The 21,791-nt window shown below is 34.0% G+C and overlaps 3 protein-coding genes across 4 annotated transcripts; all 3 read left to right on the forward strand.

Annotated features, from left to right (window-relative positions):
• Positions 1-2,924: 2,924 nt before the first annotated feature.
• Positions 2,925-6,619, forward strand: LOC101204282 (B3 domain-containing transcription factor ABI3). Its single transcript, XM_031888610.1, has 6 exons — positions 2,925-4,721; positions 4,914-5,006; positions 5,106-5,206; positions 5,308-5,354; positions 5,482-5,558; positions 5,933-6,619. The coding sequence occupies exons 1-6, from the start codon at positions 2,967-2,969 to the stop codon at positions 6,074-6,076; spliced, it is 2,217 nt and encodes a 738-aa protein (XP_031744470.1). The 5' UTR covers positions 2,925-2,966; the 3' UTR covers positions 6,077-6,619.
• Positions 6,620-11,442: 4,823 nt separating this feature from the next.
• Positions 11,443-17,260, forward strand: LOC101204041 (pentatricopeptide repeat-containing protein At5g48910). Its single transcript, XM_011660867.2, has 4 exons — positions 11,443-14,432; positions 16,181-16,257; positions 16,580-16,834; positions 16,937-17,260. Exon 1 carries the CDS (start codon positions 11,602-11,604, stop codon positions 13,528-13,530), a length of 1,929 nt encoding a protein of 642 aa, XP_011659169.1. The 5' UTR covers positions 11,443-11,601; the 3' UTR covers positions 13,531-14,432; positions 16,181-16,257; positions 16,580-16,834; positions 16,937-17,260.
• On the forward strand, positions 16,967-21,140 carry LOC101203796 (putative kinase-like protein TMKL1). Of its 2 annotated transcripts, none has more exons than XM_011660869.2 (3): positions 16,967-17,078; positions 18,140-19,764; positions 20,283-21,140. In XM_011660869.2, the coding sequence occupies exons 2-3, from the start codon at positions 18,312-18,314 to the stop codon at positions 20,924-20,926; spliced, it is 2,097 nt and encodes a 698-aa protein (XP_011659171.2). In that variant the 5' UTR covers positions 16,967-17,078; positions 18,140-18,311; the 3' UTR covers positions 20,927-21,140. The 2 variants fall into 2 exon arrangements, with proteins under 2 accessions (XP_011659171.2, XP_031744468.1); XM_031888608.1 differs by having other exon boundaries at positions 16,973-17,108.
• Positions 21,141-21,791: the final 651 nt, after the last annotated feature.

Here is a 21,791-nt window from a genome sequence, read left to right on the forward strand (position 1 = left end):
TAGACAGGATTTTTTTTTCCTTTCATGACTAAATGATAATTAACAAACAAAAAATCATATATGGAATGAAGTTTATAGATGGCTCCCAAACTTTGGAATACCAAATCATCTCTACTGTGTAATTATGATGCTTCTACTATTGCCTTAAATTGGACGATACTTTTCTAACCTCTTTGCCTCTACTTGTTTTTCTTTGAATTGAGTTATTATCTAGTTCTCTTACTCTGTTTATTGAATGAAAATGAGTGTATTTCTACTTGACATTAAGGTATATGATGAAGGTGTTAAAGGATGGTGTCAACGGAATTGAAATATCTCGTGCACCCTACCATTCCACTATTCAACTTCAAAAAACCTATTAGCAATACATTTAAAACCAATTTGACTTAAATTAAAATTCAAATTGAAGGCTTTAAAGATCGTGCATGTCATGTCTTAAATCTCAAAGTATGAAATACATAAATTATTAAGAACCCATTTAATAACGAGTTGGTTTTTCATTTAAAAAAATTACTTGTTTAAAGACTTATAAGGGTTTCATATGTTCTAACGTATTTGAATTCTTACTTAAACTTAAAATATTTTTATATATCAAAATTAAGTTAAAAAAGATTAAAAATACTTTTGATTCCTAAACGTTTACAAAAGTAACAATCTAATCAATAAACAACTTTGGTTTGTAATGCTTTATTCCATGTATTGCCAATTTTCTAACAGTTTAGTTTCTAAACTTTAGTAATATAACAATTTAGTTATTATATTTTCAATTTTGTAACAATTTAGTACATCCATAATGTAAACAATTTATTAAAATTAGATGTCAACTTTAATTATTTTATAGTGTAGATTTTGTGTATTATAAAAAAATATTGACTCTCTAATTAGTTTATCAGTTTACCTCCGCAAGAATTTTCATTAATCTTAACACTAATTTCTTACCATGGAGATTAAATCGTTACAAAATTTGAAGCAATAGAACTTAGGTTGGTACATGCATATACTAAAAAATTCAAAAGACTAAGTTATTACAAAATTGTAAGCACAATGAATAAATCTGTTCAAACCAAAGTTGCTTCTATAAAAGTTTATGGACTAAAAGTGATTTTTAACTTATTTCATATCTCATTTGCTAACCATTTGATTTTTAGTTCCAGTTTTAAGTAGAAAATTGTGCTTATTTTCTTACCGTTACTTTTTAACACAAGATACTAAAGGTAGAGAAAATGAAGGTGCACTCAAATAATATCTCAACTAGAGTTGACGTATCTCCAACAAACAGACCACCAGACGAAACTTTGAGTTTTAAAAAATTTACCAAGAAAAAAGATTAAACGTTACCAAACAAAAACGAAAAATTGAAAAATTGAAAAAATAAAAAAATTAATTTTTATAAGCTAAATTATATTTTCAAAATCCAAAAAGAAAAAAAAAAAGGTAAAAACCAACTTAATTATCCAACAAACTTACATTGAAAATTCAAAGTCTAAAAGCAGAAACAAATAAAGACTAAAGTTGAAAAAAGAAGAAGCATAGTTAAACCCTAAAATGGAAGCTGTGTGTACTTAGAGTTGGAAAAAATAGTGTAAAAGAGAACAAAAGAAAAATAACCTACTTGTCCTTATGTGAGTTCTCAAAACTAATAAATAAAAAAATGATAGACAGAGAAGATCAATAAAGAGTGAACAAATTGAAGGAGAAAAGAATAGTATTTTCCTGAACCAGTAAAATCCAGATTGGAGGCCACATAACAAAACTCAGTAACAAATAACAAATTAACATTATATATATATATATATATATATAAAAGTAAGTTTCTGATGAGCACCGTTGAAGAGGACCATTCAAGTGTAAAGTTTTGATGAAAAAGTGTGAAGGGCACCGTTGTTAGCCACCATTCACAGTCTAACGTATGGGTTACTCATTTTTGCACAAAATCCGGATTCTCCCCTTCACAACCCACACACCCACACCATCTCTTTTTTCTTTTTTTCAATTATATATATATATATATTTTTTTTTTTCTTTAATCTCAACTTTTTTAAAAAAAAACTAATAATTCAACTTTGGTTTTTATGAGTTTAGTTTTTTTTATAAAATTAATAAAAACCCATCAAATTTGATAAAGAATTGTAATAACTAAATCATTAAATCTTATTAGTTTCGATTTATCTAGGTTAGGTAAGAAATCTCATAAAATGATTTTAAGAGTGTAAGAAACTAAATTTTACTAAATTAAAAACACATTGACTGAATTCTTGACAAATCATGATGTGGGTATTAAATTGTCGTTTGGGGAATTTTAAATTTTCTTTTTTAAAAAAAACTTTTTTTATTATAAGAGTGAGTTAAAAAAATTTTGAACTTATCTCTAGAAAAAACCAATTGAAACATAGTGGAAGAAACCAGAAGTTGCACATGGGGGGCTTAACATTTTTTATTCAACACCATGTGAGTATCTCTTCTCTTCTTCTTCATCATCTTCTTCAAATTCCCTTTTTTTTTTTTTTTATTTGTTTTCGAAATCAATTTTGTGCCAAAAGAAAAGAATCTTAGAGTGGGTTAATTTAATCTATACTTCTTTTAGTGGATGAGATTTCCAGATGCTTTTCTGTTGCTTTTCTTTTTGCTTCCTTAATCACAAACAAAATCCTTCGAATAAAAAAAAAGAGAGAAGAAAAGAAAATTATCTTCTTTCTCTTTCCTTATCCGTACTGATCACTTCTCTGCAAAAAAAAAAAAAAGTTCATTATTATTATTATAAAACCCTATCTATCTTCATTAATATCTGAAACCAACATAGGAAGTTTTGTTTTTCTTTAAAACCAGCCCACAGAAATGGAAAACATGGTTTTGTATTAAAAGTTTTCAACTCTTTTTTTTTTTTTTCTTTTCCAATTGGGTTTATTTTGTTCCTCGGTTGTAATTGGAATAAAGTTTTAGTTTTTGAGAGGAAAAAGAAAGAAGAAATGAATGATCTTGTTGAATTTCATTCTCAAGATTTGCATGCAGGGTTTGTAAAGGAACAACAACAAGAAATTATGGATCATACACAGATCTGGCTTCATGATCATCAACAACAACATCAAAATCATCAAACTCATCAAAATTTTCTATCTGATAATGATGATGATGCTTTGATGTTCTACTCAGATTTCCCTCCACTTCCTGATTTCCCATGCATGTCGTCGTCTTCGTCGTCGTCGTCAACTCCTGCTCCGGTTAAAGCCACGGCTTCGTCGTCATCGTCATCCTCGTCTTCCTCAGCCACTTCATGGGCACTTTTGAAATCAGATGGTGATGAAATTACTGAAGATGTCAAACCAAATTATGATAATAACAAATTATCATCGCCGGTAGCAGAGAACGGGTTCGATTGTACGGACGAGATGATGATGGAGAGTTTTGGGTACATGGATTTACTCGAAGATAGTAATGAGTTTTTCGACCCATCGTGTATATTCCAGAACGAAGAACAACAAGAACAACAAGAAGAAAAAGTTGTAGTTGTAGAAGAAGAAGATCAAGAGGGTAATTTAGAGGATTTGCAATTGGAGAGATTTGAAGAAGTTGAAATGGAGGATTTGATGATGATGCATGGCGGTGATGAGAGTAAGGATAATAGTAATAATAATATTAATGTGGAGAAATTAGAAAACGATGTCGTTGAGGAGGAAGATATGGCTAAAGTGTTTTTGGAGTGGTTGAGGAGTAATAGAGAAACGGTTTCTGCTGATGATTTGAGAAATGTTAGGATTAAAAAGGCCACAATCGAAAGCGCCGCCCGCCGTCTCGGCGGCGGCAAGGAAGGAATGAAGCAGCTTTTGAAGCTTGTTCTTCAATGGGTTCAAACAAATCATCTCCACAAGAGGAAATTCAGAGACCTCACTGTTGAAACTGATGCCCATTTCTTAGGGTTTCAAAACAACCCTAATTCCTCATCCAACCTCCCTTGGATCCAAACCCCATCCCCGTTACCGCCTCCACCTTTGTATTCTCCATCGATGATTGGGTATGTTCCGGCAACGGGTGGAGATGCGTATGGTGCTGGACGGGGTTTTTCCGATCATTATGGTCAGTTACTTGATTCCTCCTTGTCCTGGAGTAATAGTAGTAGTGGTAATAATAATAATAATTTTTCGGGACAGTTTGGGCTACCCCCATCGCATTTCAATTCGTATGTTGATAATTTTGCGACGGGCCCCCCTCTGCCACCGCCGCAACCGCAAGGTTTTGCAGCGGGATACGGTGGAGGGCGTCAGTTCCCTTATATGGGTCAGTATTTCCAAGGGCAGGGTGGTGGTGGTGGTGGTGGTGGTGGTGGTGGCGGCGGCGGCGGCGGCGGTAGTGGTGGTGGTGGTGAGAATGGTTTGGTTAGGTTGGATTCATCCGCAACGAAGGAGGCTCGGAAGAAGAGGATGGCTAGACAGCGGCGATTCTCGGTACACCATCGCCACCATGGTGGGCACCACGGGAATGGCCACCAAAATCAGCATCCGACTCAGATGAATCCGAATGCTTCAGATCATTGCAACATGGCTACAACTGCTCAGCCCAATGCCGGAAACTGGGTCTACTGGCCCTCCCCAACCGGTGCAGGAGCCTCTTCCACCACATCGTCTGGTTTTCCAGTGGACTCATCGCCTCTGCATGCTGCTGATCGCTCTAATTCCTCACTGCAGAATCAGAACTATCCTCCACGAATCCCATCGGACCGGCGACAGGTAATTGGATTTTCACACACCATTATGTACTCGATACACTTAGTTCTCAAACTTGTATTATCTATGTTAGTTCACTACTTAGTAGACACAAAATTGAGATAGTTTGACTATATATTATGTCTTATAATCTCATTAGTTAATTCTATAATGAAATTAAACTTATTTGATTTTAAATATCATTGTTTAATTTAGGGATGGAAACCAGAGAAGAATTTGAAGTTTCTATTACAGAAGGTTTTGAAGCAAAGTGATGTGGGCAATTTGGGAAGAATTGTATTGCCAAAGGTAAAATCAATAATGAAAAACTAAAGTCAAAAACTAATAATTCAAACCAGGAATTGAACTCAAACTCAATTTCCTTTTCCATTTTGTATCTTATTTCAGAAAGAAGCAGAAACCCATCTCCCAGAACTGGAGGCAAGAGATGGGATTTCCATTGCCATGGAAGACATCGGAACTTCAAGAGTTTGGAATATGCGTTATAGGTACTCTAAATTTTATTATATTTATTTATTTTTATATTCTACAGAAAGCCTTTTCATAAAATTTATTTTAATTTTTTCTTTATTCTTATTGTTGTTTATAGGTATTGGCCAAACAATAAAAGCAGAATGTATCTCCTTGAAAATACAGGTATTGCAATTTGAATATAATGATGAGATCATTTCTTCTTTTTTGATAAAAAAAAAAAAAAGAAGTTATTTAGTTTATGTTTATGAAGGGGCATTTATTTTACTTCTGTTTTTTATGCGAATTTCAGGGGACTTTGTAAGAGCCAATGGACTTCAAGAAGGAGACTTCATCGTCATTTACTCCGACATAAAGTGTGGAAAATATGTAAGTAACTTTTCCTGTTATCTATATACTTTCAAAATGTTCATTTTTATATATATGAACTCTCTAAGAAACAAACCTATTGGCCCCAGGATGGTTTATAGGTTTTGACATTCAAGAGTGACTTTCATATAAAATTAAAGAAAGTAAATAATATAATTAGGTGCAATCTATCTGTGACTTTAATATAAAAATGTGAATGATTAGATGCAGTCTATCGTGTGCAAAACTCTATTATGAACTATCTCACATCACAAATTTTAATCGAAAAGTATGCGACTTACACAAAGATAGGTGAAATGGAGATAACACCCAAGTATTTTTTTAATTGGTATGTAATTTTTACATTGATAACAATGGAACGTAATGTTAAACAGATGATTCGAGGAGTGAAAGTACGGCAACCAGGATCGAAACCCGAGAGCAAAAGGCCGGGAAAATCACAGAGAAGCCACACGACTGCAGCTGGCAATGGGTCGTCACCTTCAGCAACAACCATCGCGACCCCGAAGAGACACTAAAGAACGCAAGAGAGAGAAACCCATTTTCTCTCCTCGTTTAAGGGAAGTGAAATGCAACAAATGTAGGGGTGGATTTCGTCTATTTCCAACAGCTTTTTTCTGATTCTGTTAAAAGACATTTAAGACTTGAAGGGGCATTGGCCACTGCATGAAGAACAGAGACAAAAGCAACCATACGTATATATATATATATATATATATGTGAGAAATGATGAAAGGTAAAAAGAGAGGATTTTGCGTTATTGTGAAGCCTTGTTTCTCTCTTTTTCTATGGTCAGCAAAATTAGAGCGATAAATGCGATGAGATATGAAATGAAATGGAGAGGGATAATTGGAATGTATTTTGGTGTTTTTTTCTTTCTTTCTTTCTTTTTTTTTTACCATTATAGGCTTCGTTGGTAATTAAGGTTTTTTCTTTTAGCTTTCAATTTGTAACATATGCCATATTATTGTTAATTATTATGTGGCCTTGTATACTTTATGTGGCTTAGTATGAACAAATTAAAGAAATAATGCTATTCGCTAGAAACATTTGATGTTTGATTTTTGTTTGTGAGATATATGTACACAAATTTTTATTTCTTTAACCTAATTTTTAGCTATGTAGAATTAATTCTTAATTAATTGAATAGGTCCCGTTTTTTTAATTAAATGTACAAAGAAGTTTATAATATTTTTTTTGTGTATGTGCTTCAATTATATATTAAAAAAAAACAATAGAATAGATATAATACGTAAGGTAGCTTAAGGGTTGTGATGAGTGACACTGTTATTTAGCAAAGTCGAGTGGTAGCAAATAGGTGAGTGCCATTTTCTGATGACACCTTCCTTATTGGTAATTGAAAAGATAAACAAGAAAATGTATATACGGTTATATTATTGCATGTAGTGTAATAAATATATTGAAGATTAAATGGTTAATTTGCCATTTGGTAGGGTTTTATTGGCCTAACCACTTTATTTTTGACGAAAAATCAATTCAATTTGGAGGTATATGTGTGAATATGAGCGTAATTTAATTATCATGAAGTTTGTATTACTTATTTCTGACTTAATTCAACCACTGTAACATCCACCTATCTCACTTGGCCTCCCCCATCAAATTGACTGCCATTGGCATATAGACAGTCTATGTTGAAGGTATCAAATGAGAGATTTTGACGAGTAGCATCATTTTCGTTTTACATTTTAAAAGTCGTACACAATCTTAAAAATTTTATTTTTTTATTTTTTTATTTTTGTCAATCTCGATTGAGTTTGACACCGAGTTTCTTCACAAATTTTTAAAACTTATTGAATGTAATGTCTCTTTCCCTTTCAACGGTTCAGATTGACTTTGAGATTGTTTTCTTTTTTTATTTAAAAATAAAGAATTTATCAAGTGACCAAAGTATGCTCTTGGTACGTCTATGCTTTACAAGGTCGCTTACAATGTCATTTTACCTGCAACGGGAGGAAGTCGTGAAGGGGAACTCTTGTTTAAGAAATTCCACCATATTCTTCCTTCTATGATTAAACAATGGAACTTTAAGGTGTGTTTGGATTGAGTTTTGAAGTGTTTAATGTTTAAGATAATTTATTTTTAAGATAAATTGAGGTGTTTGACATTTGTTTAAAATGAATTTTTGAAAAATGAGGTTATGAAATAAATCATTTTACAGAAAATACATTTAACCAAATTTTAGAATAAATGTTTATTTGGTGTATAGTGAGAAACTCCCTCTAAATATGTCGTATTTTCTCCATCTTTTCTATTTTCTTTTTTACTCTGTTGTTCTTTTTTTCTTTTTTAAGTGCTTTGAATATTTTTTTCAATGTGTGTTCATATACAGATTTGCAAATGCTCATCTCTCAGCCAAATCTACTTCGCCTTAAAATCTGTGAATGAAATCATGAGAACATCAATGAAGAACATGATCGTTCAGTTCGTGAAACAAAAATGAATGAAGAACGTTATTTATCTTATTTATAATTTATTGTTGGAAATCAATTAATTCTTTTTATATAGTTATGCATTTCAAGATATATTTGTGCTTTTAAAATTGAATTGTCCAAAAAAAAATTAATGTTTAGTTTGAAGTAACTAAAAAACTAATAATTTCAAGATAATGTGCGATTACTTTTTAAAAATATTTTTGAAAAAAAAATCAAAACGTGTGTATTTTATTATGAAATTAATTCATAATATTTAATAATCTTTTATGATAATTTAACCTACATATAAAACATTGTTAGTATAGAACAAACCAAACACATTTTTGTATATAAACATTTATAAAGAGGCCAAACCAAACATATAAGTGTTTAGATTTTAAACTCCCTTTACAAAAAAGATTTTTTTTTAAAATGTATTCTTAAAAAGTATATTTTTTTTCATAGGCAATCCAAACGGACCCTTAATTAAACTAATCTACATTATATTTTTGTTAGCTATTGAATGCAGTATTTATTGTGTGTTTATCAAATAAGTCAACCAACAACCACCTTAACTTATGTTCTCAAATTTTGCCATAAATTCAACTCAACCACCATAAACTTATTAATATATGATGAAGAATCATCAAAACAAGGTGAGATTGAGGAAGATTTTGAAGAGATACAATGAAAGATTTTGAAGAGCTTTAAGGTTGTTCTTACTGATGCTCCCAAGGAACAAAAGCTTGTATTCAGTATTTGGTGTTAAGACTCAAGGTGATTATGGGGCTTTTTAGACTGAGAACAGTATAATTTACCAAATGAACTCGAGCAACATTGATCCAAGATGCTTAAAAACGAGTTGAACATAATTTCTCGATCCATCTCGACCGAGCATGACACCGAGATTATGTGTTGTGTCAAATGACCAAATTACACCTGGAAGCCCAAACATTTGATATTCTCACAAAACCCTAAACCCTAAACACTTTGCGCATTTTGGCCCAGAACTAAATAAGATTGCTCCCAAAACCTTTTGAATTTCTTTGATTCTTGTTGCTCTAAATTTGAGAAGCCATCTTCGTACTCAAATTGCTCAAGGTGAATTACTTTGAACGACTTCATAGTTTAGGTTTTAGTTTCTAGTTTATGTTTTTAGTTTTTAGTTTGAAATCTGAAGCGGATGGGAAACTTTGTGATTTTGGTGTTTTGATGTAGTTGCATGTTAAGTTCATATGGGCCAGTTCTGATGATGTTATTTTTTCTTAATCTCCTTCGGTGAATCTCAGCTTTTCATGAGTCTAGGCCCGTGCAGATGAAGAATCTCAGCCGAGATGTATGAAATTGTCCTAAGATTTATTAGAGTAGTCCCAAGATTTGATGCGTTTCACATGCATTTTGTGGATAATCTCGGAAATGATTTCACCAAAATTGGACCGAGATAAATCACAGAATACATTTTAAAACCCTTATCCATGGCATCTTGGTGCAATGTTCCCCTAGTTCTATTGCTTATTCAGGTTTTCTTGGTTTATCTAATATACATATCTCGCAGACCTAGACATTCTAAATAACCCTTAAATACTTTAGCCATGAGACTCTTCGTAAAGAGATCAGTAATGTTAACTGCTCTAAAGCTATCTTGGTTTTGATTACACCCCCTCGTTGAACAATCTCCCGTAGCTGGTGATATTTTCTCTCTATGTGTTTTCCTCATTTGTGGTTACGAAGTTCTTTAGAATTGACCACTACCCCACTGTTGTCACAATATAAAGTGATAAACAAGTTCATGTTTGAAACAACTTCCAAATCATGCAGGAACACTTCTTGAGCCAAACTGCTTTTGCTATTTCACAACTAACGATGTATTTAGCCTTCATGGTGGAGTCTGTAATGCATCCTTGCTTGATGTTATGCCATACTATAGCCTCTCATTTAGGGTGAACATCGATCCCGTCGTGAATTTCCTAGAATCCTTATCAATTTGGAAATGATAGTCAATGTATCCTATAAGAATTAAATCCTTAGCTCCATACACAAGTATGCAGTCCTCCTTCTCCTAAGATACTTGAGAATAATTTTAACCATTGTCTAGTGATCTAACCCTGGATTGAACTAATACCTATTGACTATTTCCACTGATACATTAAGACTGATACGTTACGACTGATACGTTACGATCTATACATTACGATTGATATGACATGGCTGGAATTTGTTATGATTGAGATGACTGAGATGATTGAGATGACTGATATGTTAAGTTGCGTGGTATATTAATCATATGATAAGGACGTTAAGATTGATATTCATGTCGTGATAAGATATGAATGATATGTTACATGCTATGGACTGTGGTGTTCTGTTAACTTTATCTGTTACGGCCATACGCATGTAAGAGTCCCTCGGGATCACCACTTTTTTTATGACTGTGTGTGTTCGACGAGACACGAGTCTGTCATGATAACTTTCATAACTTTTATAACTTTTATGAGCGGTTCAACGGGGTCACTTTCAGTCCAATTCTCTGAGGTGTTCCTTCAAGTTCATCGAAGACCAGATGTGTTCCCACAAAATTACTATATAGTGTGTGTTCGAGAGCACAATAGTTATAGAAGCACTTCCTTACGGAACCTTAATGGAAAGTTAACAGACACCTAACAAGACTAGTAATGGGTCCTTACTGAGTATATGTTTATACTCACAATTTTCTATGTTTAATTCTTCAAACAAAAATAAAGGTAGATATAGAGAAAAGCTAGCGAATGACAGTAAGTGACCATGGCTCGCCATAGGGGGAAAAGTTTATGTTGCTTTCGCTTTTTCTTTACAATATTTTGACTTTTGGTATTTTATTTAGATTTATCGAACTTATATTTTACTTTTATGCTCTTTTTAAAAAAAAGTTAAATAAGGCCCGAACTAGCATTTTATCTACTATTTTATCTCTAAATACTTTATTTATAATTTATAAATGAGTATTTGAAGTTTTTCATTGAAAATTTAATGTCTTCTTTTATTTTTATTAAAAAAGTCTTTATTTATTTTAGTAGTAATGACCTCAGCTTATTATAAAGAATTGAGTCGTTACATAAGGTCATGTCAATTGCCAATAAGCTAAACTTAGCTTTTAACCCTTTTATAATTGTGTCGTCAATTTTTTTTCTTTTATATATATGTTAAACAATGATTTAACATGTTAATACTACTAATTGCTAAAATTGTATAAATAATAATGCATTCGTAGTGATTACATCTTTAAGATATTAAAATTTCACAAATTGTTCGATAGATGAAAAATTGTAGGGTTGATGGTCCAAATAAATGATTGAAAGTGATAGAAATTTGTAAGACATAAAGAAGTAGGTTCAAAATAATGTTGAAATCATATAGACTGTTTGCTTTATATATAGTTCATGTAATTAATATTAAATTAACTATCATTCAAAGTAATTACGAATTACATTGAAATTGCAAAAACATCAGCAAGAATTGTGGAGATACTCCACACTCCACAGGCAAAGCCAATCCATTGAATCCTCCCTTGCTGATCATCTTTCTTTCTGTTCATTGCTCTACTCCAAACCCAAACCTAATCTTCACAACTTTCCATGAATTCCACAATTTACAACCCAAACAGGACCTTCAATTTCTCACCTCAACCCCCATTAATTCTCTCAAAACCATTTACATCATGCAAAACACCCAGAGACTTGAAGCAACTCCACGCCATTTTCATCAAAACCGGTCAAATTCAAGACCCTCTCACGGCTGCTGAAGTTATTAAATTCTGTGCATTTTCATCCCGCGATATCGACTATGCCCGCGCCGTGTTCCGCCAGATGCCGGAGCCCAATTGCTTCTGTTGGAACACCATTTTGAGAGTTCTTGCTGAGACCAACGACGAACATCTCCAATCGGAGGCCTTGATGCTCTTTTCCGCAATGTTGTGCGATGGGCGTGTGAAGCCCAATCGGTTCACTTTCCCTTCCGTGTTGAAGGCCTGCGCTAGAGCTTCGAGGCTTCGAGAGGGGAAACAGATACATGGGTTGATTGTGAAGTTTGGATTTCATGAGGATGAGTTTGTAATTAGTAATCTCGTTCGGATGTATGTTATGTGTGCGGTCATGGAAGATGCGTATTCTCTGTTTTGTAAGAATGTTGTTGATTTTGATGGGTCTTGTCAAATGGAGTTAGATAAGAGGAAACAAGATGGTAATGTTGTTCTGTGGAATATAATGATTGATGGGCAGGTTAGACTTGGGGATATAAAGAGTGCTAAAAACTTGTTCGACGAAATGCCTCAAAGAAGTGTAGTGTCGTGGAATGTGATGATCTCGGGGTATGCACAAAATGGGCACTTCATAGAAGCCATAAACTTGTTTCAAGAAATGCAAAGTTCCAATATTGATCCAAACTACGTGACGTTAGTGAGTGTTTTGCCCGCCATTGCACGAATTGGTGCACTAGAATTGGGGAAATGGATCCATTTATATGCGGGAAAGAATAAGATTGAGATTGATGATGTGCTTGGTTCTGCTCTGGTGGACATGTATTCCAAATGTGGTAGCATTGATGAGGCACTCCAGGTCTTTGAGACGCTGCCTAAGAGAAATGCCATTACTTGGAGTGCCATAATTGGTGCATTTGCTATGCACGGTCGCGCAGAGGATGCAATCATTCACTTCCATTTGATGGGAAAAGCTGGTGTGACGCCCAATGATGTTGCTTATATTGGAATTTTGAGTGCCTGCAGTCATGCAGGGCTTGTGGAAGAGGGTAGATCATTCTTTAGCCACATGGTTAAGGTGGTTGGGCTACAACCAAGAATTGAACACTATGGATGCATGGTCGATTTACTAGGCCGTGCTGGGCATCTGGAAGAGGCTGAGGAACTTATCAGAAACATGCCAATCGAACCAGATGATGTAATATGGAAAGCTTTGCTCGGTGCTTGTAAAATGCACAAGAACCTAAAAATGGGTGAGCGTGTAGCTGAGACTTTAATGGAGTTGGCTCCTCACGACAGTGGATCCTATGTTGCTCTGTCAAATTTGTATGCTTCTTTGGGAAACTGGGAGGCGGTTGCAAGGGTGAGGTTGAAGATGAAAGGGATGGACATTAGAAAAGACCCTGGATGTAGTTGGATTGAGATCCATGGAATAATCCATGAGTTTCTTGTAGAAGACGATTCACATTCTAAAGCTAAAGAAATCCAGGCCATGTTGGGAGAAATGTCCATGAAGTTAAGGTCGAATGGCTACAGACCAAACACCTTAGAAGTGTTTCTCAATACAGATGAACAAGAGAGGGCAAGGGCCTTGCAATATCATAGTGAGAAGATTGCAGTTGCCTTTGGACTAATCAGTACAGCCCCACAACATCCACTTAAGATTGTTAAGAACCTACGTATATGTGAAGACTGTCATGCTTCACTAAAACTTATTTCCTTGATTTACAAGCGTCAAATCATTGTGCGAGACCGAAAGCGATTCCATCAGTTTGAACACGGGTCATGCTCATGCATGGATTATTGGTAACTTCTGAGTCATGGCCGTTGTCTTTGCACAGAACTGTGAAGATTTAGTAGTCATTGTGAAGATTATAAGGAAAACTCGGCTCGTTTTTGCCCTGTCATTTGTCTCATGGAATGATTTATTTATTTACTTGAGGCAGTCAGGAGATCGCTTTACAAATAGAAGATTTGTTGATCAAAACTCTTCCCTGAATTGCATCAGTGATTACTTACATTATATAATAGCTGGGATGTGAGTCAGCTTTATACTAATGTCTCGCCCCAACTAATCATCAAAGAAAATTTGTTGTGCTTACTTGATACTACACTATCTCTGCAAGAGATGGATTAGCTGAAGTGTTTTTTCAAGGCTGAAAACCAAGGCAAAAGATGTCTTCATGGGGTTGGGGAGAAACTGTATTTTTCTCTGAAACTATTAGCTAGGAATTGTTGCTTAATGAGGACTAAATCAGCTCACCCTCCGGAAGTCAATTCCAGGAGCTAATGAGGATTTTTTCAATAGACCACCCAAGGAGTTCAGTGATCTTAATTTTAAATTCAGATATGCTCAGAATCTAGATAGTCAATTTCTTTCCAACTGTTGCATCACATGTTTACTAGAAAAATATGCTTTTAAAAGTCAGCCTCATTGGAAAATTATTTGTTTTTGCTTCATGTTGTTGATCATCGCTGAATTACTTCCTGTGCATGTTATTCCTTAACACTTTTCTTTGAGTACTGATAATTCTGCATCAATGCCAATCTCATCAAATAGGTAATGAGGATGCTTCCACCATGCTGAACAAAATCTATCAAAAGAAAAATCGTGTTGTTGATTCTGAAATGAAGGGAAGCACAAAACCTGTGGGAAACACTTTTTAGGTGAAGGGAAAGCAACAAGCATGAAGTTTTGACATCATTATTCAGGTCAGAAAACTTGTTTCTAAATTGAGACGTGTTAATAATTGCCTTGTCTTCTTTATGATTCAGAAAAGATTTTGATTGGGTGGAAAGTTTTGCTTGGTTTGAATTTTAAGCTGGGACATAAAAACAGGATAGCCTATTTAAGACCATGAAAAATTATTCTTGCTTCTTTGCTCACTAAGATGCTTTTTACATGGAAAAGTTATATTACAACGAAAACCCCTTTTGTTAGTACTTTTTTGGGCCAGTCAAATAATGGATTGCCTATACAAAGAAAGGGAGCCTTCCTCACTTTGAATTCAAAAGCCTCTTTTTCAACAGCCTTCTTTCTTTTCTTTTCTTTTCTTAAAAGATCGTATATTTAAATAATTTTTGTTAAGTACCTTTTGTTTTTCTATAATATTTGGAAGAATGTGTACTTTTATTTTCTTCTTCTTCTTCCTGACGTAGGTTGATGAAGTCGACTCGTCTTTTAACGAACCTACTGGTCAAGAGTTGATTTTGAAGAGAAAAAACACAAACAACACACCCATGTAACGTCGTGAGTTGAAAAATGAAAAATATACATATACATATATTTAGATTCATATTAAAATAAGTGAAATGGCAGTTGTTTTGAAATTATTTCTTTGACTAATGAAATTAAATAAGTTGGTAATAAATGATTAAACTACCTATAATGAGGAGCTATTTAGACCCACGTTATGGCCTATTATTTCAATCATTTTGATTTAGATTTAAAACTTGTTTCAGTTTTTAAATGGGGGTAGTTAAAGAAAATAGTTAAGTAAAAAGAATTTGTAGATATAATAAAATTTAAATTCAACTGTTGGAGTTTATCAACTATTCTTAGTAGAAGTTTATATTTTTAATTTTTGTTTAAAATGTTATCTATTTTAATACTCTTTTAAATAATTTTTATTTTTATTTTGATTTTTTATATTATGAAAGATTATTTTATTTTAGATCATAAACATTAATATTTTAATATTTTTCTTGATAAGAAACATTTCACATCAATAAGAGGAGACCTCAAACACCTAAAGGTGCTTACAAAAGGAGCGCAATATGAACATTAATATTTGAAGTATTATGGTTGCTTTTTGTTGTACATTTAAGTCGTAAAAGGAAAAAAAAAAAAAAAAGTACACATGTCTTGCAAGATAATTTCTGTTGGGACTTTCTTTTTACCATTCAAATCACTCCCGCTTTTGTAAATACTTTTAATTTTTCAAATATGTACATTTAATCCTTTCACTTTCAATAAATTCTGAGAAGAATTAAATTTTATGGTTAGTTTGAAGTTAACTTTTATATGAAGACATAAAAAAAACAATAATTTTCATTTAAGAAAGGACATATTATGAATACATTTCTCTGCTAGAAAACTTACAAAGATTACTTTTTTTTAGGAAAATTATTTAATTTTTGTTAAACTTGGGTGCGGTGAAGATCCAAACCTCGAACATTTTGGTCAATGATCCTCATATTGTCTTCGATCAAATTTAAGTCTAATATTGGAACCCTAACATTCGATACTGCATCTTTATCTTTTGTCTAAAAAGCACATCATATTTCCAAACTTTATTATAAAGCAAGTTGATAAGTGTAAAAGATAATAATTTAAATAAGATTGCTTTCAAAAGAACATATACAGGGCTTTTCCTTTATCGTCTCATAATAAGATGCATAATTATTTGTTTATGGGAAAGTATTTATTGATTGCCAAACATTGGCGTGAGTTTGAATAGGAAAAGCACTGGAGCAAGATTTGGTTGGGAGCTTAGACGAGATTGTGTTTGGTAACACATCAACAAAAGCCATCAAGGTAATAAATTTTCATTTTGTTATCTTATCTTACAATTTGAATAAGAAAAGTTGTAGAACATGAATTTATATTTTTTTATTATTCATTATCTGTTTAATGATTTATTGTTTTGATATCAATCGATTGGTATTTTCATGAATTATTAATTTATTATTTAAAAAATAAGGTATATTGTAGTTCAAAGAATAAAAAACAGGAACTATTTGAAAAGTACACGTACTAAAATAGGAAAGTATTGTACAAGTTCAAAAACCAAAATAAAATATTGTAGTTGTTTGAGTTGATGAATGAATCTCATGCTCATATAACTGTCATTGTCTAGTTGGATGGATGAAGTCAATATAGTTGGGATATGACACGGCCCAAGTAAATGCTTACCAGGATTGAATTTCTTGTTTCTATTTACTTCAATGAATTGATAGCAGCAGGAAGAGCACATACAAGCTTTGGTTTGAACTTTGGGTAAACAATTTCCAATTGTTCTAAAACTTTTGGTGCCAAATAATCCATGTTCAAATTTATGGATACATGGGTGTCCTATATGTCAACAGCAATTCCAGCATCAAGCAAAATCGAGGTAAAATAAATTATACCATAAATGATTTCAATGTTTCTAATATAAGAAAGATAGTTGAATGTTAGTTGCTTTCAATATAAGTTTGATTCCAATCAAATTTAGGGATAATCTAATGGAGGAATCATGATGAAGGTTAACCTTTTATGGGAGTTTGAGAAAAGGAGGTGGGAGAAGTCAATCTCTCTGACTAAGAGAGACTATGTGAAAATTCCATGTTGTTATCAATGAGGCATATATTTTGGAGGTTCGATTCACTCACGTTGTACTCAACAAGGTTATTTGTGATTTGCAAGCATTATTATGATATTCTCGGTTAAACTAGTTGAGCAAGATGTGCTTTCAGATATTTTACATATAACAATTATGAACAAATATGTCAAATATTAATTTTTTTTAAGTATAATAAAGGCAGGAAAATTTAAATCACACTTTGTAATAACTAATAATAACTAATACATATTTAGCTATATTAAATGTCATGTTAACAAGTGACATTGTTTGAGATGGTGGTGTGTAGATGAGCTATGGTATCTAGGAGATGGATAATATTTGCTATAATAAGTGTAGTCGTAATCAAATCCATTTTTAAAAGTAGTGAGACATAGCTCGGCAACTAAGACATCTCTCTTTGATGCAACCAAGATATTCTATATATATTTTGTTTCAAATATTTTTTTTATAGAAAAGATAACCTTGGAAAAAGGTGCAAAATGATCTCATTGCACAAGGTGTGGTAAATCTTTTTAAATACACTTCTCGAATAACCACTCAATTGGTCATTTATATTTTATAACATCATAGAAAATGCAAGACCGAGAATTGCCTTAAAATCCTCAAACTTAAACCAACAATTTCCTACGGTGCTGTTTGGGGACAAGCATGGATGGCCCACAGCCGCATGTGAGCTCCATCAGTAGAACTCTACGCTCTCACTCACTCACCACCGTTGATCCTCATCACCATTTCCAATCAAAGTAGAACATTGGGACACGTGTCGGGAAATAAGAACTGCTTGAGGTTTGAGACCAATCCACAGAGCTCTTCTGCAAGTATCCGTTAAAAAGGACGAAACTTGGTGGGCTGTTCCATGGAAAATCTTTATTTCCTCTTTCTCCCCACCAAATTTGAAAAACCCAAAAAGAAAAATACAAGAAAAATGAACTGAAAATATGCAAATTTCAAGGGCAAGCGTGCAGAACGAAAGATGGAAAATACAGAAAAACACACTAAAATAATTTTAATAATACCTATCAGGTTACCTATTTCAAGATGTTCTTACTCTGTCTGATGTTTGTCTTTGTACAGATCGAACGGTGGAGAATATGGGAGGAAGAGTAATTGGACTATCAGTTCACTCGTAGTCAACAGTCTGTCAGCTTTTCCAGTAAAAAAGAGAAAAGAAACAAGCTTTCTTTTAGTCATTCTATAAAACCACACTTTACTAACTTTCGCATTTCTCTCCTCTTTCTCCACAGTCATGGCGATTCTGAAGCTTTTTTCTCTCTGCATTTCCCTCTTCTTATTAATCAGAGCCCCTGTACGATGTGATTCCATACATTTCCCTTCTTCTTCTTCTTCTTCTTCTTCTTCTTCTTCTTCTTCCTCTTCCTCCTCCTCCTCCTCCTCTTCTTTTTCTTCTGATGTTCAGCTTCTTTTGGGAAAGATTAGAGCTTCACTTGAAGGAGACACTCAAAACTTGCTTTTATCTTCATGGAATTACTCTGTTCCTCTTTGTCAATGGAGGGGACTCAAATGGGTCTTCACTACTGGAACCCCACTGGTCTGCACTGCTGCTTCTTCTCCACAATGGTCTAATCTCACTCTGTTCAAAGACCCTTCTCTTCATGTTCTCTCTCTGCAACTTCCATCTGCTAATCTTACTGGTTCGTTGCCTAAGGAGCTTGGTGAGTTCACTATGCTTCAAAGCCTCTATCTAAGTATAAACTCTTTGACTGGAACCATTCCACTTGAACTTGGTTACAGCTCCTCTCTTTCTGATATTGATTTGAGTAGCAATCTTTTAACGGGAGTTCTTCCACCTTCGATCTGGAATCTGTGTGATAAACTTGTTTCTGTCAGACTTCATGGCAATTCGTTATCTGGGTCTCTGCCGGAGCCGGCTTTACCAAACTCCACCTGTAGGAATCTGGAGGCTTTGGATTTAGGCAACAATCAGATTTCAGGTACTTTCCCTGAATTCGTTTCTAGATTTCCGGGTCTTAAAGAGCTTGATCTTGGGAAAAATTTGTTGTCTGGACAAATCCCTCAGAGCTTAGGCCAGTTAGAGCTGGAGAAGTTGAACCTTTCAAACAACAATTTCAGTGGAATATTGCCTGTTTTTAGTAACTCAAAATTTGGTGTTGAGGCTTTTGAAGGGAATAGTCCTGGGCTTTGTGGGGAGCCTTTGAAAAGCTGTGCAGTACCTTCTCATTTGAGTTCAGGCGCCATTGCTGGCCTTGTTATTGGCTTGATGACTGGCACAGTGGTTTTAGCTTCGTTGCTTATTGGTTATATGCAAAACAAGAAGAAGAAGAGTAGTAGTGAGAGTGAAGATGAGAATGATGAAGGAGAAGATGAAGAAAATGGTGGCAGTGTCGGTGCAGGTGGTGAAGGAAAGCTCATTTTATTTGAGGGTGGTGAGAATCTGACATTGGATGATGTCTTGAATGCTACGGGGCAAGTTATGGAAAAAACAAGCTATGGCACTATATATAAGGCAAAGCTTGCTGATGGAGGGACCATTGCTCTCAGACTGCTGAGGGAAGGTAGTTGCAAAGACAGAAATTCTTGCTTGTCTGTGATTAAACAATTGGGAAAGATTCGCCATGAGAATTTGATTCCTTTAAGAGCTTTCTATCAAGGAAAGAGAGGAGAAAAGCTCCTCATTTATGACTATCTGTCAATCCGAACTTTACATGATTTTCTACATGGTATGCACATTCTCTTACGTTTCAATTTCATGGATGAATATTTCAAAATAGTTCCTTATCTTTGCTTTCTTCTCGATTTTTCATCCCTTTGAAATCAGGAATTTGCAATAACCATTTTGAGTTGGTTTAATGAACATCTTACTGCTGCATATTTTTGGAAGTGGCTACTTCATTGAAGATCTGATATTCCAAGTTTTACCAAAATTTTGAACCATAGCCTTTTTATATTTGAAAAACGTGGCAATTGCAGTCAATTAAACAGAAAAAAAACTGCATCTCTCCACATACTCTTCCAAGACAGAAGTCGAAACTTCAAACCTAATCATCTGTAATTGTGTCATATACAAGCCTTCTAGATGATTTTCACTTCCTGATACAAGTCTTGCAGATGTCTTTAGTAGTTAGAGTAGAAAATAATTTGTCTGAAGAATTAAACTCACAGATATTCTAAAAGTTAAGTTGTTTGTGTTTGTGTACTACTATTTAACATAGAAAGTTTGGTTTATGATTAATCGCAGAATCTAGAGCAGGAAAACCAGTGTTGAACTGGGCTAGGAGGCACAAGATTGCATTAGGCATTGCCCGGGGATTAGCCCATCTTCACACAGGTCTTGAAGTGCCCATTACACATGGTAACATTAGATCGAAAAATGTGCTTGTGGATGATCACTCCTTTGCAGTGAGACTGACAGAGTTTGGGCTAGACAAGCTAATGATCCCATCAGTAGCTGACGAAATTGTCTCGCTGGCAAAATCAGATGGGTACAAGGCACCAGAGCTGCAACGGATGAAGAAATGCAATTCAAGAACAGATGTGTATGCATTTGGAATCTTATTATTGGAAATTCTGATTGGGAAGAAACCAGGAAAAAGTGGAAGAAATGGAGAGTTTGTGGATCTGCCATCAATAGTGAAAGTGGCAGTTCTGGAGGAGACAACGATGGACGTTTTCGACGTGGAGGTTTTGAAAGGGATTAGAAGTCCAATGGAAGATGGAATTGTTCAGGCATTGAAGCTTGCAATGGGTTGCTGTGCTCCAGTGGCTTCAGTAAGACCTTCCATCGATGAAGTTGTGAAGCAGTTGGAAGAGAACAGACCAAGAAACAGATCTGCTCTGTACAGCCCAACAGAAACAAGAAGTGAAAATGGTACCCCATTTTGATCCTTTTTTGTGCCACTTTAAAATCATGATGTGCTTTCACTGATATCATTATATTATTCCTCCCTTCTTCACTTTTTTTTTTTTTCTTCTCCTTTTTCTCTTATATTATTACATTTTATTTTAACATGAACTTAATTGTATTACATGCTGATAGTGTTCATTCATGCTAGTAATTAAGAGGTATTTACATAATTCTTATGGCCTCTGTTTCTCCTTTCTGCTGAGAAATTTCCTCATAACATGGAAAAGTACTTCTTAGATGAGAAGTGTTACCTGTCCTCTGTAAATATGATTGAAGTCTGATCGTTGAGTTGTCTTCGTCAAATTTCTATGGCAAAGAAACAAAAATTTAACTCGCTTGCTCCTTAGACTTTGTATTTATGCACTCTAGAGAGTTGCTGTGTATATGAAGTTTAAAAGTTGTATAAGCTTTGAGTGTGATTCTAAAATTAAAAGTCCAATTGGAGAGATATGATTAAGAGGTAAGAATCTTCATCCCACATCTTGAAGTTTAAAACAAAAATCAGATTATGGCATCGTGGTTAGGGATATTGAATGAATGTAGTAGCACGTCAGGTCTACTACTCATCACATTATTTTTCATAACTATGGAACTAAAAGAAAGGTAGGTATGAAATTGAAGAAAGAAGCAGCTTTCTGTTAGAAAATGTTTGGCAACAGTTTACATGAAAATGTAGAGATTTAAAGGGACCAAAGAAATCATTGTAAAGGAAATAAATGTCCCAAGTTTTTTTTGCCTTTTAACTCAATGGATGTGGGCTCTGTACCATAATTTGCCTTTACTTTATTCAGAAAATTATTACTTTTGCTTTGGTGGAATATAATTATGTTCTCAATACTTTCA

The sequence above is a fragment of the Cucumis sativus genome, chromosome 7, assembly GCF_000004075.3.
Source record: "Cucumis sativus cultivar 9930 chromosome 7, Cucumber_9930_V3, whole genome shotgun sequence".
Taxonomy (NCBI): domain Eukaryota; kingdom Viridiplantae; phylum Streptophyta; class Magnoliopsida; order Cucurbitales; family Cucurbitaceae; genus Cucumis; species Cucumis sativus.

Excerpts from the sequence above, each read along its gene's own strand:
- LOC101203796 (XM_011660869.2), top strand. The coding sequence starts at position 18,312 with ATGGCGATTCTGAAGCTTTTTTCTCTCTGCATTTCCCTCTTCTTATTA. Across the intron at positions 19,765-20,282 it reads TTTACATGATTTTCTACATG|AATCTAGAGCAGGAAAACCA; the intron begins GTATGCACATTC and ends GATTAATCGCAG.
- LOC101204041 (XM_011660867.2), top strand. The coding sequence starts at position 11,602 with ATGAATTCCACAATTTACAACCCAAACAGGACCTTCAATTTCTCACCT.
- LOC101204282 (XM_031888610.1), top strand. The coding sequence starts at position 2,967 with ATGAATGATCTTGTTGAATTTCATTCTCAAGATTTGCATGCAGGGTTT. Across the intron at positions 4,722-4,913 it reads TCCCATCGGACCGGCGACAG|GGATGGAAACCAGAGAAGAA; the intron begins GTAATTGGATTT and ends TGTTTAATTTAG. Across the intron at positions 5,207-5,307 it reads GTTTGGAATATGCGTTATAG|GTATTGGCCAAACAATAAAA; the intron begins GTACTCTAAATT and ends TGTTGTTTATAG.